Here is a 19,943-nt window from a genome sequence, read left to right as displayed (position 1 = left end):
CTACGGCTGGCTCGCGCCTCCACTGGCCTCCATGATGGCAGTCGTGCCTCCATCGACATCCATGACGACGGCCACTCCTCCGCTCCGGTGACTCACCTTGGGCACCAAATTAATACCGAAAACCGAATTTACCAAGAACCGAACCAAACTTACCGAAACCGAAAAATTCGGTTCCCTGTTCAGTACCTAGTTCTCACGAACCGAATTTACCGAGGTATATTTGGTTGTGTACCTCGGTAAACCGAAGTACCGAACTAGTACCGAATATGTCTACTAGCAATATGTAATATTGTTGATGGGTCTATCATAGACAATTATGTTACATATTTGTGTTAATCTACCCCTATTATATTGTGGCATTTTATATGTATGATTCTGACACTGTTATTCTATATGAATCATGCTAAATTTTTATTAGAATTGGCTATTAAACTTGATGTTACATGCTGCTCTAATATGTTTGGTTCTTTTGGTAAATACCGGAACCAAACTGAAAGAACAGATACCGAATTAGCTCGATACTGAATTTTTTTAGGAACCGATCGGTACCAATTTTCTTAGGAACTGAATTTGTATGAGTACCGAGGAACCAAACTGATCAGTTCAGTATTACCGAACGCCCAGAGTGACCGGTGACAACTTCATCTATAGAGAAGAAGATAGAAGAGAGAATGACACATGGAACCTGTCAGTCATTCTCTAGGAGGATGGGTTTGGGTTGCCTATTTTACATAGTACTGCTCGAATCGGAAGTAAAAGTTAGGAGTAAAAAAATGGATGGCTACTTAAACTACTGAAGATGCAAGATTGTAAATGATCGTCTTTTCTCTATCAAGGTGGGACATCGTGTTTCTTTGTCTAAACATTTATTTTCTTAGGGTGTGTTTAGTTCCCCATGGACTTCAAAATATAAAATACTAAATACTTTAGAACGATGAAATGCAAAATACCAAAATTTTTATGGGTGTGTTTAGTTCCATCTAAAATGTCAAAAATTTCAGGGTCCAAAATACATAAAGCTACTCTTTTAGGCTTTTTTTGACTTCTTAAGGCTAAAATCCATAATGCAAACTAGCAACCATGTTTACAAAAAAATTGGATGGTGTTTACTTCTTGCTTTTGACCCAAATGGAGAACTAAACACACCCTTAGCAAGGATGATAACAAATTTGGCCATTTTCGTCAAAAGAAAATCCCATGACAAACAAGTAGCTTTTATGCATATTTAATTTCCGAAGAAATTTATAGAATAGTTGTGAGGATTTTTTTGGGATGTTTTAGATACACCTAGGCCTTGTTTACTTCCAAAAAAATTTGTAAAATAGGAATAGTAGCACTTTCGTTTGTATTTGACGAATATTGTCCAATTATGGACTAACTAGGCTCAAAAGATTCGTCTCGTCAATTCCGATCAAACTGTGCAATTAGTTTTTATTTTTATTTTTATTTAATACTCCATGCATATGTCTAAAGATTCGATGTGATGGAGAATCTGAAAAATTTTGTAAAATTTTTGGAAACTAAACAAGACCCTAATGTCCACCACTTCATTTTACGAAACCATTCATTTAAGGGAAATTGTCACGTTCTCTCTCTTTTTTTTTTCTTGAAGAGGATGCCACGCTCTCGTAGAGGTTCAAAAATTGTTAATCTTGACTCCAAATCAATTTAGCCAGATGACATTTGAAAAATAAGTGATCTACAGATTCTACCTCGCCACAAAGGCAGCTGTAAATATCTTCTTTAACTAGGAGCATACTCCGCGAGTTGCTGTGGGAATCGCGGATTAATGGATTGTATAGTACGATGATGTGGACTATACTTATTTGTCTTGCTGGCGTGGACACTACAGTTGTCATATGTGCTATTAGATTTTAATTGTATATATGTGGTAGCACATTGCATGTTAAGATAAATAGTTATTGAGGTTTTACTTAGTGGATTTTAACTTAATGTGGTAGTGTATTGCTTAGGTGGATAGCTTGCATGCTTAGAGAAATACTTAGAGGAGTTGATTATAAGAGTTATAGATTTTGCGGAGATGGCGGCTAAGGCAAAAAAAAAAAAAAAAAAAATGTGGGCACGACGCACGCCACTCCTCGACGGCTGCCTTCCTCGCTCCCGATCCGCCTCTGCTGCTGCTTCGTCGTTAGTCCTCTTCCGATCTCCTGCGAAGCAAAGGCCTTGTTTAGGCCTCCGTTAGTTCGCAAAAAATATAAGATTCTCCGTCACATCGAATTTTTGGTCACATGTATAGAGTATTAAATATAAATAAAAATAAAAACTAATTCTACAGTTTATCTGTAATTTATGAGATAAATCTTTTGAGCCTAGTTACTCCGTGATTGGACAATGTTTGTCAAATAAAAACGAAAGTGCTACAGTAGCCAAAAACCAAAAATTTTACAAACTAAACAAGGCCTTAGATCCAACACAAAAAGTTTTTGAGTGTCACATCACATATGTCGGCACATATTTAAAGTACTAAACATAGACTAATAAAAAAACAAATTATATAACTCATCTCGAAACTGAGACGAATTTATTAAGCCTAATTAATCTATCATTAGCACAGGTGGGTTACTGTAGCAGTTAGAGCAGGTATAGTAATGGGCTTCTAGCCAAGCTAATGCTAATGTGGAGGAGAGAAAAGAGGAGAGAGATGATAGCCTGGCTCTCATGTAAGCACCAAACTGAGCACGGATGTATAGGTAGTAATGGACCCAAATAACAAGTGTTGTGAGAAGGGATAAGAAAGAGAAATATTTTAGAGATAAGTATGAGACAACTTATTGTATAACTTGGCTCTAATCACTTGGCTTATAGCCAAGCACTTGGTTCTATTATTGACCTTGCTCTTATGACTAATCATGGCCTAATTAGTCTTAAAAGATTCGTCTCGCGATTTACAACTAAGGCCTTGTTTAGTTCATTCAAAAAACCAAAAACGTTCCCATCACATAGAATATTGCGACAAATGCATGAAGCATTAAATATAGATGAAAATAAAAACTAATTGCACAGTGTCTAGTTACTCTATAATTAGACAATATTTGTCAACCGAAGTTCTATTATTGACCTTGCTCTTATGACTAATCATGGCATAATTAGTCTTAAAAGATTCGTCTCGCGATTTACAACTAAGGCTTTGTTTAGTTCATCCTAAAAACCAAAAACTTTCGCATCACATCGAATATTGCGACAAATGCATGAAGCATTAAATATAGATAAAAATAAAAACTAATGGCACAGTGCCTAGTTACTCTATAATTAGACAACTAAGTAATTAATTTTTGTTTTTATCTATATTTAATGTTTCATATGTGTGTCTACAGATTCGATGTGATAATGAAAATTTTTCGGTGGAAAACTGCTTAAATCTTACGCATTCTCGTCTTCGTCCTGCAGCCCCAGATCCGATCCCCCCCACCCCCACCGAGGAGGCCAGGCCACCCAGATCCACGGGCGTGGCAGGTACGGCGGCCATGGAGAAGCCGTGCACATTCCTGGTGCACTTCGACAGGGGCACGGCGTCAATGGCGAGCGAGATCAAAGCGGAGGTCGAGTCCGGCGACGGTGCCACCAACACCAAGGCGGACGCGATGCGGCGCGCCATCTCGCTGATCCTCAACGGCGAGCCACTCCCGCACCTCTTCATCACCGTCGTCCGCTACGTGCAGTCCTGCGACGACCACGCCGTCCGGAGGAAGCTGCTCCTCCTCCTCTACCTCGAGACCGTCGACAAGCGCGACGCCGCCACGCACGGGGAAGGCGATACCGGAGATGATCCTCATCTGCCAGAACCTCCGCGACAGCCAGCAGAGCCCCAACGAGTACATCCGCGGCGCCGCGCGCAGGAACGCGTTCCTCAGTGGCGGAGCTCGTCAATTTCTAGGTCTAGGGCCACTACGAAACCATGTATACTACGAGCAGGGACGAAGCCAGAAAAAAAATTAGGAGGGACTGAACAAAAGTTCTATATCAACTTAGCTCTACTATTACTCTTCGTATATATAGATTAATGATGAAATTCACAAAATATATCTAAAAACTAAAGTGTTCAGCCCACCCTACCTTATAAATTTGTGTCTAAAGTTATAAGGATAGCACTAAAAATTTCACTGGGCCAGCAGCGGTAGGGAAGGCTAGAGCCCCCCTGCTGGCTTCGTCGCTGACTACGATAAGCCAAGAATTAGTTCCGAGAACTGGAATTTACCACACGACCGATAAAAGTGACCGTACGAGTAGTCCATGCTCATGCACTTGCGGCTGACGGCCTAGTGCCCTGCCCACAGTCCCACACACAGACGTGCTCTGTGGCCGACGCATGGCGCGTCTCCGACGGTCAGATGAACACCTTCTAGCGTAGTGACTAGCGACGGCCAGCATGGGCTGAGACCCCAAGTTGCCGGCCAATATAGTTGTTGCCTAGTGGGTTGACGAGCGGCAAGCAGAGCTGTAGTGGGGATTTGCAGCACGGCAGGCAAAGCGCTGTAGTGGGGATTTGCGGCGTGGCATGAGACACGGAGTGGGAGTCACGGCGATGCCCGTGAAATTAGGACTCGGATTGCTCTCTCCTCTCTCTATATTTAGGTCTGATGATTTAATTTCAATACTTAGAATTACTTCAAACTAAACCGAAAATTTACATATGGTATAAGAGATATTTTAGGCTACACCTAGGGCCATGTCCCCAGTTGCCCCAGGCTTATATCCGCCCCTGGCGTTCCTCATGCTCCTGGCCGCTGGGCAGGAGTGCAGAACCGCGCCGTCGCCTACCTCTTCAGCAAAGCTGACCGCGTCGCGGATTGGCCCGACCTGCTGCAGATGGCCGCCGTCGACCTCGGTCGCAAGGTCTGCCGCTCCGAGGGCTGTGCCGACAAGGGCAGGTATATCATGGTCATCATCTCCCTCCTCTCGGCGTCCAGCGCGGCTGTCTTGTACGAGTGCGCTGGGGGTCCTGCTCGGCGCCCAGCCGCACAGCCGCCAATACGTACTGCCAGCTGCTGTCCTCGCAGAGCGACAACAATGTGAAGCTCATCATCCTGGACCGCCTGCACGAGCTGCGCTCCTCTCACAGGGAGGTGATGGTGGATATGGTCATGGATGTGCTGCGTGCGCTGGCTAGTCCCAATGTGGATGTCAGTAGGAAGGTGCTGGATCTGTCAATGATTCGTATGATCAGATTGTTTCTCTGTGTGAGGTTGCTTTGCACTACCGGTGATGATGTTAGGAAGGTCTGGTTGCAGTCTTGCCGCCAGAGCTTTGTCAACATATGCTTGCTGAGAAGCAATTTAAGGAGACTGAGGAGATGAAGGCCAAGGCACAGATAACTTATGCCCAACCAGATGATCTTAATGATTTCTATCACCTAAAGAGCACGAAGGTGAAACTGAACTACTTTCCTTTCATTTTTTTGCTCTGGAACAATATTAGTTCTCTATGTGTACTGATTGCTAATTCATATTTTGCTCCTTCCATTAATTCTTAAATTGACAGTCTCACTTAGTGATATCATGGAGAGTCATGATTATAGAAGTATTCTGTTTGCTTTGATTTTCTGGTTCATATGTTCTCTAGCCTAATGCTGAAACGTATTTATGTTGTATGAAGGTATTAAAGTTAAAAAGATTGTCTTTATTGGGTCAAGGAATAACAAGGTGTGCATATTTGAACAGAGCCTCTGTAAAAACTGAAATCAATCAACATTTTTTCCTTGCAATGGTCCATAATGTGTAAAAGTTTTTTTATTAATTCATAAAGAAAAGAGTCATTGTCTTCAATTCGACGCTAATTATTTGTAACATATTTTCTTAGGGATACAAAGCTACATTTTTTAAACCATAGTTATATTGTTCTATGTTCATGTTCAAAGCTGCATTTTTACCATAGAAAATGAACCGATTTGAACTTAATCAATGTTTAATTAATGACAGCAATGGCATAATCACCATTATTTAAAAGCATGGTATTTTTCTGTTTTTTGTTTCCTCCATAGCAGTAGTTCACTTCCCTACATCCAACCTTGCATGGGAGCTTTCAGCAGTGGGCATGCCCTTTTTCTTTGTGTTTCTTTCATACACTGCTAAATTGTGCATTTTTCTCACAGGGAATGAGCCAGCTTGAGCTGGAAGATTCTGTTCAAGATGATTTGAAGGCTGCAACCGGTCAATTTACTAAGGATGCAGATGATACCAACAAGCTAAATCGTATTCTTCAATTGACAGGATTCAGTGATCCTGTCTATGCCGAAGCAATTGTAATTGTTCATCATTATGATATTGTACTTGATGTTACAGTCATAAACCGAACAAAAGAAACACTCCAGAAGCTTGGAGTTAGCAACAATGGGCGACCTAAAACTTGTTGACCGCCCTCAAAACTATACATTGGCTCCTGAGGCAAGCAAGCAAATTCGAGCCAATATCAAGGTCTCATCAACAGAGACTGGAGTCATATTTGGTAACATAGTTTATGAAACTTCAAATGTGATGGAACGATCTGTGGTGGTCCTAAATGACATTCACATTGATATCATGGATTACATCTCACCTGCTACATGTGCTGATGTTGCATTCCAGAACATGTGGGCAGAATTTGAGTGGGAAAATAAGGTAATACTATATCTCTATTCTGAATTTTGTTTGCTGTTTTCAAGATGGTTTATGTACTTAATGCTGCAGATCCCTTGCATCTCTGCAATATAGTTGTAATGTATGCTGAAAAATTGTGCCATATATAGGTTTCCACAAATCCACAAATGAGGAAACAACCTCTATCTGATTAATTTTGGTTCTCAATGAAAGTTCTTTATTAATGACAAGCATCTACATGGTAACAACTTTGGGGTGTTTGGGTGTCGGGACTAAAGAATATTAGGACAAGGAACTTCCCAATCATCTTCCTACTTCAGACATGCCATTAAGGTTCAAGCTGACCAATTTCATGGTAGCTTGACACTGTTTTCTTTTGTTTTATTGGTTTGGCCTTAATATTATGGCAGCTGAATGTTTATATATGGTTGACATTGAACAATGCACTCTTATAGTCCTGCTTGGTTTTTATGACTTGCTTGTCTAATTAGTTATTCTTATGACTACCGTTCCATTGTTTATCAGGTGGCGGTGAATACTGTGATTCAGGATGAGAAGGAATTCTTGAATCATATTATTAAGTCAACGAACATGAAGTGTCTAACACCACCGTAAGTTCCAAGAAATCCAGAGTATACACATTTATCTGTGCAATTGAGCCTGCCTTTGTATATGGATGCTAGATATATCTGTAGTGTCATTAGTCATTCAGACACATATTGAAAGTGCAAAACATTGAAATACAGGCAAAAAGTTCTCTCAATAGTAGAGGCATGTGACATGTGTGCCAAGTTTATGACCTTGTTACTTTCTGTATTCAAAATAAATTAGTGTAATTTCTATTTGTTCACATGTCTGTTCTACATCATATATGAGTTATCTGTTTAGGTCAACATGGTTTTTTACTCAGTTCCTAGGTTGGAAGGCCAGTCATGTTTGCTTGAGTTATATGCTTATATGTTAGAAAGATCAAATTACCTTTCGTTGCTAGAAGAACTGAGCAGAAATAGCATAAAGTAGAAGAAACATACCACGGTCCTTTACCAGGGTAACCATTCATGCACAAAGATGAAAATACCTTTTAATATAGATCATTGTACATATTATTACTCCAGTACCCCTTGACCCTTGTAGTGGAAGTACATGTTTGCTTAATTTAGTGTAGCAAAACAGAGAACCCTTCCATTTGTTTTGACTTTGCCAATATAAGTTGGAAATCGATACAGTGTTACAACACCATCACCACTGAGATCGATCCCGATGTCACCTTTCAAGAACAGTAGATTAATCTAATCTCTCACAACTACTAGATGTACTAGAGTATAGGACTTGGTGAGAGGTTGAACTAATATGCATGTGCGCACAGTAAATGGGAACAAAGGCTCTCTCTGTTATTCTGTATGCTCGCCTGATAAGTCTTTTGGAACCCCTGTTTGGATGTTGTATTAAGAAATGATAATATCAATAAACTACAGTTTTAGAACCCATATATGTGCAAAACCATGTTTTTTTTAAAAAAAAAAAAAGTTCAGAGTGGAGTTTATGAAACTCCAGAAAGACTACAGTTTTAGAACCCATAAAGTTTGTTCTATCCAAACACCTCATGGCACTCTAAAACCAAAGTATTTCACAAAACCAAGGTATTTTTCTAAAACTCCAAAAGTATTTTGCATCCAAACAGGCCTTAGTTGTTACATTGGTTGGAAAACTGGGAAATTGTTAATACTGACCATTTGAAGTTCTATTAGGCTAGAAATATGATAAACTTTGCACTTTGCATTTAAATGCTTTGTTTGCTAACACATTGCTCATTTTCTATTGACATCAGATCTGCACTCAATGGAGAATGTGGGTTTCCTTGCTGCAGATCTCTATGCCAAGAGTGTGTTTGGTGAGGATGCTCTGGTGAATATCAGTGTTGAGAAGCAGGCTGATGGCAAGTTGAGTGGCTACATCAGGATAAGAAGCAAGACCCAAGGAATCGCGCTCAGCTTAGGAGATAAGATCACCCTAAAACAGAAGGCACCAGCTAGCTCATCCATGAGTCGTTGATCACTGTGGCAGGCACATGTTACCCCTGTTGCCATAATGGTCTCACTTGAACTTAAAAATTTGCTAGTTGCCCACCAATTTTCAGGATAGCCAATTATTGGAGTCGTTTGGCAGGTGGTTGTAGAGATTGGCAGGTGGTTGTAGAGATTTCCATCCTGTGTGTACAGGATTGTGTAGCCTTCTTGTTCTAGCCTACAGAATGAAGAGTTTTGGTATACTTTTAGCAGATACTTTATGAATCCTTGTACTGAACTCGATGCCTTCCCAATTCAAATGTCATATTGCAAATAATAAATTATCATAGATTCTTTTATCTCGCCCAAGCACTACATTCAGCGGCAAAGCATGCACTCAGATGTGTTCCTTTCTGACAATTTCTTTGTGTTCCTTTCCTTATCAGTTGACGACTGACAGTACATTAGGATACTAACTGTTACTGTTGTTGCTCAAGTATAGTAGAAATGGTGCCTTCTAATTTGTGAATCATGCATCAAACATGTCCATTTTTAAAGACCAACTAAACTAGACATTGTACGTACATGAGAAATGAAAATTCATTTATTGAGTTCTTCGTTCAGAACCTATGCTACTGAGCTCATCCTTCAGTTTCCGCTAAGATATGCATTCCTGATCCCGTGCAGTTTGGCAGCCACTTCCTGCATGCTGATGCGCTCGTTGGGGGATGTCTTGGTGCAGCAGAGTCCAATGTTGATTACTGACTGCAGGATATGAACTTCACTGTCCTTGATGGTCATTGGCGTCTCCATGCTGAGATCCAGTTCTTGCAGCAGCTGTGGGTCAACAATCTGCAACACGTTATCAGGGAAGTTGTTCTCTGTGAACTTTACAATGCTCATCCCATCCTTGAACATGTCGTCTGTTGGCCGCCTCCGGATGAATATCTCTAGAAGAACGATTCCGAAGCTGTAGACATCCGAGGAAGTTGAAACCTGACCACCCCCTGCGCATTCTATACATCACATGTAGGGAGATTTTAGCCAAAACAAATATAGGTATTACGGAACGAACCAGTATCAGGTTACCAATAGTGAGGAAATACAAGGTGAAGAGAGACAGTACCTGGAGCAACATATCCAATGGTTCCCTTGATTGCCATTGAGGAAGTGGAATTTGTGTAACTAGTAGAAGCTGATGTTGCGGAATCAAATTTGAACCTTGCTAGGCCAAAGTCTCCAACATGAGCTACCATCTCAGCATCCAGGAGAATGTTACTTGGTTTCAGATCACAGTGCACAATGGTTCCTTGGTGTTCGTGGTGTAGATACGCCAAAGCGTCTGATACATCTGCAGTAATGCTTAACCTCTGAGCCAGTGAAACATTGTTCAAAACTGGAGAGTCCTCGCTGACACTGACTTGAGATGAGTACAATAAGTGATGTAGGTCTCCTCGTGGCATGAATTCATATACTAGGGCCTTGAAATCATTCCCAGTAGAATCGATGGTTGAACATGCAGTTAAGATAGGAACCAGATTACGGTGCCGGACATTTCTCAAAGAACTACATTCTGCAATAAAGCTCTTTTGTGCTCCTCTCGTCTCCAGACTGAAGACCTTGATGGCAACCACATTTCCATCACCAAACAACTGTCCTTTATAAACAGAACCGTATCTTCCCTGACCAATTAGATTGGATGCTGAAAAACCCCCTGTTGTTCTGACAATATCACTATACGAAATTTTCTGGAATTCTCTCCCGATAGATGGTAAAGCAATGGATTCTGTCTTCTGTTTTCGCCTCCGGATGAAGAACACAACAGAAATGACTACAGAAAGTAGCACCAGTATGGCCACTGGGATCACTACTTTCTCTACAACTGATAGCCTGTGCTTAGATGAATCCAAAGGCATGACATGACATGCAGGCAGGTGTAGCTCCAGCGGTCCACCACAAAGCTCCTGATTTCCTTCAATCTGTATAGCAGTTGCATTCTTGAAGATTCCATCTGCTGGAAGCACTCCGTCAAGATTATTGAATGATAGATCAAGTTGCTCAAGAAGCTGTAGGCTGCCGAGAGACACTGGTATTGGACCAGTCAAGTTATTGTGAGACATGTTGAGAATCTGTAAGCTTGTTATATTGCCTAGTGAAGTGGGGATACTTCCGCTGAAAGCATTATGTCCCAACTCAATATCTTCTAAACTATCACAATTACCCAGAGTACTAGGAATGTTTCCAGATAGATTATTTGATGAAATATCCAAATATGTGAGTTGTTTTGCATTGCCGATGTCGGCATGAAGTAGCCCATGCAGGTTGTTGAAAGATAAGGTAATCTCCCTTAATGTTGGAATTTTGAAGAGCTCCTTTGGTATGTTGCCATGAAGGTTGTTGTTGGAAATGTTCAGTGATCCAAGTGTTTGGAGGTTTCCTAGGATCGGAGGTATGTTTCCATCGAACTGGTTTGAGTCTATATAGAGTTGTTCCAACCGAGACATGTTTGAAAAGGATGATGGAATGGCCCCGGTAAAGAAATTGTTGTTTAGTGTTACTTTCTGTAGATTTGTGAGAGTTCCAATCCAATCTGGAACTACACCTATAAATTTATTGACATTCAGTGCTACACTGATCAGTTTGTGAAGGTTTGCTATACCAGAAGGAAACTCCCCTGACAGTTGATTATTTGCCAAGTATAGAAACAGGAGTTGACTGGAAAGGTTGCCTACTGAATTTGGTACATTGCCTTCTAGTAGATTCACCGATATTGAAAACACTTGTAGCTCAGTGCAATTTGCTAAACTATTCATAAATTCCCAGTCTTGCTTGTTACTTGCTTGTAGTTTGTTTATCTCAAGATTTAACCAAGTTAATTTAGAAAGTTGGCCGATGGAGCTTGGCACCACTCCGGTGAGCTTATTCCTTGATATATCGCAAAAGTATAGCTTGGAAACATTTGTGAGAGAAGGTGGGATATGCCCAAGGAAAAAGTTGGCGCCTAACAGGAGCATTTCAAGATTGGGAAGAGAGTTGCCAATATTTGGCGGTAAATCTCCACTTAGATCATTTTCAGCAGCATTCAGTTCAGTTAGGCTAGAAAGATTAAGGATGGGCTGTGGAAAACTGCCTGAAAAATTATTGCCACCCATGTATAGATATTGCAGCCCTGACAACTTTGCAAACTCACTTGGGATGCTCCCTTCAATGCTATTACTTTCAAACCCCAACATATGAAGTGCTGTGATGTTGGCAATAGAGTCAGGAATGGTTCCAGTAAGATTATTAGTCCCAAGTATCAGCTGTTGAAGGCCATGAGGCAAATCTGGAGGTATCTGTCCAGTTAGTTGATTATTGGACAGCCCCAAAACTTCGAGTCTGGAACAATTTGCAACACTGGGTATCCTACCTTGGAGCGTATTATTAATCAAGTTGAGCTCTTGGAGGCGATGCAAATGACCAAGGGATGGAGGGATCTCTCCAGTGAATGAATTAGTTGATAGGATCAGGATTCTCAGGAATGTTAAGTTTCCAAGCGAAGGAGAGATTGAACCCGCTAAACCTTGATTCTGAAGACTTAGAGAAGTGACACGATTTGGGTGCTTGGCGCTACACTGGACACCTTTCCAGCTGCAGAAATGAGTGGTGTCATTCCAGGACACCAAGGCTTGCTGTGGATCACTTGTGATAGCCTTCTTGAACTCCAGTAGCCACAGCCTATCTGTGCTGTTTCTGTCGAAGGAGCAGATGGCAAGATGTGCACAGCATGCCATGAGCAGCAAGAGAAACTGTGGGATTGCCCTATGCTTCATGGCTAGGCTTGATATCTTCAGTAAATCTGAACCCTTGGGTACATGCATAGATAAATTGAAAAGGGTGGCAAATTGAAGTTCAGACAGTGTACTATAATTTATCAAAGACAGTGTACCCTTAACTAAATTTATCAACAACCAACAAAGACAGCCTCTGTTGTTTCCAAAAGGTTATTAATTTGTTAGCTTTGCTGTTTGCTTGGTGAAACTAAAGTTGCTAGACAGATGGAGCAATTGGTTGAAGAAGAGCTCAAACTCAAAGCAGAGATAGAGAGAGATACACACCTGGAAGCCGTCAGCCATCAAACGCTACGAGTCACTTGTTTACTTACAAGCTAGCGATTCTTTGTTGCTGGCCTCTCAAGACACGTAGCCTCCGGTACTTATGGGGTTTGGGGAAGGGAGCCACACTAATGGGAAAAGGAGAAGCAGAGTTCTTCATATTCTTTTCATTCGCCCGCTCGTGGAGCATAGTAGTCGTCAGAATATCAGAGACGCTACTTGAGCATAGCAGTCCAGGTCATCGTCATGGAGGTTGACTAAGGGGGTCCATCTATTAAAGAGAGAACATGTCAACCGTTCGTCTCCACATATGGATGTACGAATCCATTATTGATTTGTGGGGTGAATTTTGGTGGAATCAACTCAATTCCTCTTGTATTTACTAATTATTAGCTTGTTAGGAATGAAATGGTGATAAATCAACTCATATTGTTCCACAAACCAAATTAAAAAAAGCGAGGCATGAGAAGAAGATAACCACCTCATTCCTTGAACCAAACACACCCTACGTGTGTGGTGGATACATTGCTGACTTGTTCTTACCACCACCTCTCACTTTCCTGCAGTCTGTCCCTCTGTTTTCTATTCTTTCTCTTCATAAAAATTCTTCACCTAGTCCACTCACCACCACCATCGCCAAAGAAATATCTCCCCTCCTCTCCATTTTCCTTATTCTCATTTTACAGTTTTCCAAATTTAGGTGTGGACCTGTGTGAAATGAAACATGGTCATCAATGCATTTTATTTCACAGTTTCATATGCTTCCTTACCAACAGTGGTAGAGGACGAAAAAATATTAAGGTAAAACAAGGTGCACTTGCACTATTTTTACATGGCTGACAAAATAAAATCATTATACTAAGTGGTGTGGGTACTGCGTATCTCTTCTCCCTGCTTCAAAAAAAAAGGGAAAAAATCTTATTTTTGCCAAAAAAAATCACAAAGGGGATCTCTCTATGTTTCGCGGAGACACTCCATTGGGAGGTTGTACTACTTAGTACTCAAGTATACATCCATATACAAATAAAGTAAATGTGCAAACAATACAGAAGGAACAAAACTATGGGGCAACAACATTTTATTCATTCATGCAAGAATTACAAATTATAGTTTCCCACTTTAATATGTTTGCGCAGAGTTCTATCTGACAATCAGAACATTGTGTGGCTTTGGTTCCCGGGGCCTCTAAAGGCTTTCAGTTAATTACATTTTCAACATGGGCTGCAGAAACACCTCTAATTAAGCCATGCCAATGGTCATCATCAGAAGACGCTTTCGGACTACAGACTGGGGATCAGTCAGGAGGCCAGACGAAATTACATCCGGACGAAAATTTAGGCTGAAATTTTGCCTCTTTGATATTAGGGATAGATATCTAGATCTTTATTATTGGCGGACACCTGGTGGACTGAAATTTTCACAATAATTATATATTAGGGAAAGATAAAGGGGAAAATATAAATCAATGTCATTACGGGAAACACTAGATTTGCCGAGAGCTTAGAGGGTTGCCGAGAGCTTTCTATTGGGCTCTCGGCGAACTTAAAATTTGCCCACGGTGACTCTCGGCGAAGAACTACTCTCGGCAAAGAGATCTTTGCCGAGAACCTGGCTCTCGGCATAGGCAAAGTCTCGGCATATTGGGCACTTTGCCGAGAGCCTAACTGGAGCTCTCAGCGAAGAGCCTGACGAGGCTAACACCGTTTTTTTTGCCGAGAGCCCTGTTAGGCTCTCGGCAAACTTGGGTCTTTGCCGAGAGCTATGGTTCAGCACTCGGCAAAGAGGGTCATTTGCGGAGAGCTAGGGCAAGGCCTCTCAGCAAATTTTTTTTTTGTTTTTTAGCCACCAAACTTTTTCCTTGTGCTCCCTAGTTAGAGTTATTCAACATAATCAAGTTTGGTGTAATTTTATCAATATTTGCTATATTTCTTGTTTTTTTCGTTTCATTGAATTTCTTGAAAGATGTATGTTAGAACTGCAAGTGCATGAAATCACGTGTTTCTATGCACGAAAAGTTGATATTCATGGTACTTACGCTAATTCAAGGCCGTGTGCACGAAAACACTGTAGCTCTCGCATGTTTCCTTCGCGAACCCTGACTTTTGAGACGGTGCGGAATAGGTTTTAAATTATAGAAAGTCCAAACGAGTTCAAAAAATTGCGAAACTTGACGAGGTGTCCTCATATCACATGTGTAGCTTGTGGTAAAAATTTGAGAAAGTCGGCGTCACGTCGGACCCTGAGAAACCTGAACACCTCCACATGTGATTCCTTAACCTTTTATCAATGCACCATTTCATATTCTTATATGTAACATACTTGATGTGAAGATGAGGGCCTGGTGGTGCGCCAACTGTCGTGACGCCTGGGAGGCGATGGTAGTGGCTGGACCCCGCGTTCCGTGAGGCGCACAGGGCGGCCTATGAAAGGCGTCGACGGATGCCACACCATTAGAGAAACCGCAGCCTCTCCGGATACGCACAAGCATGGGTACGTGGTAATGTTTCAATTTATTCAATTATTCCTCATTTGTAACCCTGTTGCTGTCTTTCTTGCAGTCGGCGGCACACGGGGGATAGCCTTGCTCCCTGTTCGCCGAGTATGGCATGTCCCACAAGGGCCCCGTGTCATCCGACGTCTCCTTCAGCGTGGACGACCCGCTCGAGGCGTACACCAACACGGGCGTCTACGACAAGGTCACAGCCTACGCGTAGGCGGCAAGGCAGGTCCATGGCCCGGACTACGATCCATCCACCAACGACATTGATGGAGACCTTATCATGAGGATAGGAGGCGGCAAGAAGCATGGGCGCTACTGGATTGACAACAGCGTCATTGACAGGCCGACTACTCCCACCTCTCCTAGATCCGAGCATCGACCACGAGCGTGAGCAACCGCCCGCCCATACGCCCACGGCCGGAGCCGGCACAGCACCAGGTCGACGCACTCTAGGTTGTTCATCATTTTTCAATAGTTCTACTTCGCATTGCTTTTGTTACCTTTGCATAACTCTAACATTTGATTTCCAATGTTGTAGGCTGAGGTCGAAGCATCAAGGGCCGAGCAGCAGAGGATGGCCGAGCGGTTGGAGGCTCAAGAGCGCCAGCGAGAGGCCGACCCAGCTTGCCCATCAGGAACAGATAGGAGAAATGATAGCGTTCCTACAGTCGGTTGGGGCCCAAACAGACGTAGCCCTGCCAGCTACGCTACTGGCTCCACGACAACCCCCTCATGTATTTACTACTCCTATTAATAATCCTGTGAGGAAACTCAAAGACACAAGTAAGTCCTAAACTAGTTATTGCTGTCATCTTGTCTAATAAACTATTTTCTCCTTTGTGCAGCCTCCGTCAGCAGGTTCAAATGCAGCACCTGGCATTTCTCCAACACCTGGCATCTCGCCGACACCACCAGACGGTGGCTCTCCTGCGGTACGCAGCCTAGGTGTCCCGCCTATCAATTGTGGGCCTTCACAGTGAGTGATGTCGACTTAGCTTGAGATGCAGTTAGTTTGGAGTATGTGGACTATGTGGTGATGCACTTGTTTTGTTTAAACATGTGGACTTTGTGGAATATGTGGTTATTGAATATGTTGGACTTAGTTTGGATGTATGTGAACTTAGTTTGGAGTATTTGAACTTGTTGTGATGGACAAAGTGATGGAAATGATCATTTATGTGGATTATGTGGTATATATTGTCATCGATGTCGAATATGTGAGCTACAGGCTCTTGGATGTGAAATATGTGATTTTCTGGAAAGATATGTGTCATATGATCATTTCAGTGGAAATTGGATGAAAAAATAGAAAAAAAAGTTTTTGGTCGATTTGCCGAAGGGGCTCTCAGCAAATCTAAAAAAATGGTGCCTTTGCCGAGAGCCCTCTCGACAAATCTAAAGAATATGGTCGATTTGCTGAGAGCTAGGACCAGGGCTCTCGGTAACGGAGCCATTTGCATGGCAAAGTACCCAGCTTTACCGAGAGCCTCAGGCCTGGCTCTTGGCAAAGAGCTTATCCAAAAAAAATTAATTACTTTGGCGAGAGCCCTCCTAGAGGCTCTCAACAAAGAGGTTTTCAAAGAAAAAATTAAATTTCTTTGTCGAGAACTTGGCCAGGTAGCTCTCGGCAAATCCGCCGTCAGCCTGCCAACGGCCGTAACGGCTACTTTTCTTTGCCGAGAGCTAGGGTGGGCCCTCGGCAAACCTTTTGCCGAGAGCCCGATGAATAGCTCTTGACAAAGACCTCTTTGCCGATAAAAGATGTGCCGACAGGCCTTTGTCGAGAGCCACTCTCGGTAAAGCCTTTGCCGAGAGCGAAACTGCCTTTGCCGAGTGTCCCAGGCTCTAGGCAAAGCCCCTGTATGCAGTAGTTGAAAGGTCATAATATGGCTAGAGGGGGGTAAATAGCCTATTTAAAAAATCTACAAGGCACTAGAGCAAAGGATTAATATAACAAAAGGCGTTAAGCAATTTTGCTCTAGCTCTACAAGGGTTGCAACCCACCTATCCAATAGTTCTAGTTGCTATGATCTCTTGGCACAAGCAATGGCTATGTCACTACTCTATACAACTAGTTATAACTAGCTAAAACTAGGATCTACTAGTTACAACTAATTTGCAAGAAAGTAAATAGGTAAGAGATAATTATACCGATGTGTAGGGGATGAACCAATCACAATGTATATCAATATAATCACCGGGAGAATACCAATATTGACACCAATATTTTTCTCCCGAGGTTCACGTGCTTGCCAGCACGCTAGTCCCCGTTGTGTCGACCAACACTTGGTGGTCCGGCGGTTAATTTGGATTCCACACCCAAGCTCACCACGAGCACCGCAAGGACCTATCACAAGTGAGGTAGCTCAATGACACGAGCAATCCACTAGAGTGGCTTTTGGCACTCCGCCGGGGAATAAGCCCAAGAACCCCTTACAAATATCACCTTGATTGGGGGCGGACACAATCACCAAATCCCCTCACCAATCAATAAATCCACAACCGTCTAGGTGACGGCAATCACCAAGAGTAATAAGAAATCCATAGTCACAATAATCACCTAGTGCTACAATAATATACAGTTTCAAATGCACCTAGGGTTTCACTCAATCCTCTCTTAGATGAGCACCAAGCTATGAGAGGAAGAGGAGAGGGAGGAGATGCTCACGAGCTCACTGGATCAATCACGCATGTCTCTCATAAATCTCTCGAAGGATTATCACTTGGGAGAGATGGGAGAGGGAAGCTCGAGTTCTCTGTTCTATAGAAAGAATGAAGTGAAACGTTCTGTTCTGTGTTTGCGAGAGACAGAGAGAGAGCCACGAAGGGGAGCGCTCGACCTAAATTTACTTGGCCAGCCATCTCTCCAATGGGCAAAACAACAGTGCCGTTTGCCACAACGGGCAGCACAAACACTGAGTGACCCTCTGCATTCTCTCAGCAACAGGTCCCATCAATTAAATGAGCGAGGGGCAAAGAGCTGCAACCTTCTACAGTCCACGTGCAGGCACGCATGCCATTCTCCATTTTAAATGGGACGAGCTGCACCTCTAAGCAATTAAGTACCTCCTTGTACTTAAGTGGACTCCATGCTATGAATAGCAAATGTCAAAGGCTGCCTCCTTTTCTCAATGTGTGTTCACATTTGCATGCAGCCATGCAAAGCACCCCTCTCTCATTTATTATGCCAAGAGATCCACAACATGCAACGTATGCAAGCATGGTCCCTGCCTTTTCCTTCTTACGCACGAGACAGACAGCAGGCAACATTTGTAAATTCTTTCAACTGATTCCAACTAGCTGCAACTGCTTTCAACACTCTTTCACCTGCTTGCTGTTGGGCTGCACACTGGATTCGGCTAGTTGCAACTGCCTCCAGTTACTTGCAACAACACTCATTTGCTTGCTGTTGAGCTGTGCACTAATTTTAACTAGTTGCAACTAGTCGCAATTGCTTCCAGCTTCTTGCAAATATATTCACCCGCTTGCTGTTTGAACTGTCCACTAGTTTTAACTGATTGCAACTGCTTCCAACTTGTTTCAGCTACTTACAAAAACTTTTCAACTTGTTTCAGCAGCTTGCAGTTCTTTTACGTCTAGACAGCAGTTCACTTTCTGTGAATTTTCAGCACCTTTTCAAGTGGCTAATTTTACCAAAAATATTCCAAAAATAAATTGGACATTTAAATTAGCTTTTCACAAATATTTTTATAGGCTTTCTCATGCAACCACCACGTCACTAAGCGCTAGGTATATGCAAATGAGATTCATATTTAGTGGCACTAGATAACCATTGCAATTAAAGATTTCCTCTCTTTATAGTACGGTTATCTATCCTAAATCCACTCACACCCACTAGGTGTCTTGAGTGGCAAAACAAAATGGCCTTATTAAAAAACCTTTGCCTTGAGCTCATTTTGTTTTTCTCTTTCTTCTTTTCTAAGTTGGAGCACTTGAATATCATGTTTTAGTCACCTCCATCACCATGACCATCATCTAGCTCCGTCACTTGGTGTGTACCAACCTATTTTTATATTTTACTCATGGCAAAGGTTAGTACACATAGGCTTCATCAATTATCCAAAACCAAACTAGAGCTATCAGTAGTGCGTGTAGCATCTCAGGTGTATGGAACTTTACATTACATCTCAAGATCTTTATAAAAGATTATAGAAGTTATGGAAGAATAAGATGCCACTTGAACTCAAAGTTTTCATATTTGATAACCGACTTCAAATAGGGGTTGCCATTTTAAAGAAAAGAGGAAGGAAAGTATATTTGAACTGTATCTGGTGCAGCAAGACAAACAGTGGATCTGTTAGCGCTAGCACTCCTGAGGTTATACCGATGATGGATTGGTGGTCTAGGCTTGAACACACGACGACTTGTTGCGGTGCCGTGCTCGACGCCTAGGGTTTAAGCAGCGAGACAATGGTTGACGAGGGATAGGAGAACAGGGGCAGGGCACCCAAGGGAGATACAAGTATCAAAATCCCAGGCTAATCCTTCTCATTAACCGAGTCTAATACTTATACAAGTAATCCTAACAAACTTATGCAGATTTGACCAAATAATGGTAATAACTAAATATAAATAGGTTCTAACATGCAGGACTCCATAACTAACTGAACTCCTAAACCAGACAAGGCTAGGCATGTGACCACGTGCCCAACATAAGACACGTTCGCTTATACTTCTTGCCGACCATAACATCACTCCCCGCCTCGACAAACAGCTCGTCCTCAAGGTG

The 19,943-nt window shown here is 42.2% G+C and overlaps 1 protein-coding gene and 1 pseudogene across 2 annotated transcripts; one reads left to right on the top strand and one right to left on the bottom strand.

Annotated features, from left to right (window-relative positions):
- LOC8072750 lies at window positions 3,463–8,958 on the top strand (annotated as a pseudogene).
- LOC8072749 (putative receptor-like protein kinase At3g47110) lies at window positions 9,004–13,128 on the bottom strand. Of its 2 annotated transcripts, none has more exons than XM_021461661.1 (3): window positions 12,697–13,128; window positions 9,726–12,444; window positions 9,004–9,615 (listed from the first exon to the last, which is right to left on the bottom strand). In XM_021461661.1, the coding sequence occupies exons 1-3, from the start codon at window positions 12,712–12,714 to the stop codon at window positions 9,248–9,250; spliced, it is 3,105 nt and encodes a 1,034-aa protein (XP_021317336.1). In that variant the 5' UTR covers window positions 12,715–13,128; the 3' UTR covers window positions 9,004–9,247. The 2 variants fall into 2 exon arrangements, with proteins under 2 accessions (XP_021317336.1, XP_002449090.1); XM_002449045.2 differs by having other exon boundaries at window positions 9,726–12,437.

This window comes from Sorghum bicolor, chromosome 5, assembly GCF_000003195.3.
Source record: "Sorghum bicolor cultivar BTx623 chromosome 5, Sorghum_bicolor_NCBIv3, whole genome shotgun sequence".
Taxonomy (NCBI): Eukaryota; Viridiplantae; Streptophyta; class Magnoliopsida; order Poales; family Poaceae; genus Sorghum; species Sorghum bicolor.
The sequence above is the reverse complement of the archived record's forward strand: the minus strand, read 5'-3'. Positions and strand labels throughout refer to the sequence as shown.

Coding starts and splice junctions, on each gene's coding strand:
- LOC8072749 (XM_021461661.1), bottom strand. Junction 9,616..9,725: donor CATTGGATATGTTGCTCCAG/GTACTGTCTCTC, acceptor TGTGATGTATAG/AATGCGCAGGGGGTGGTCAG.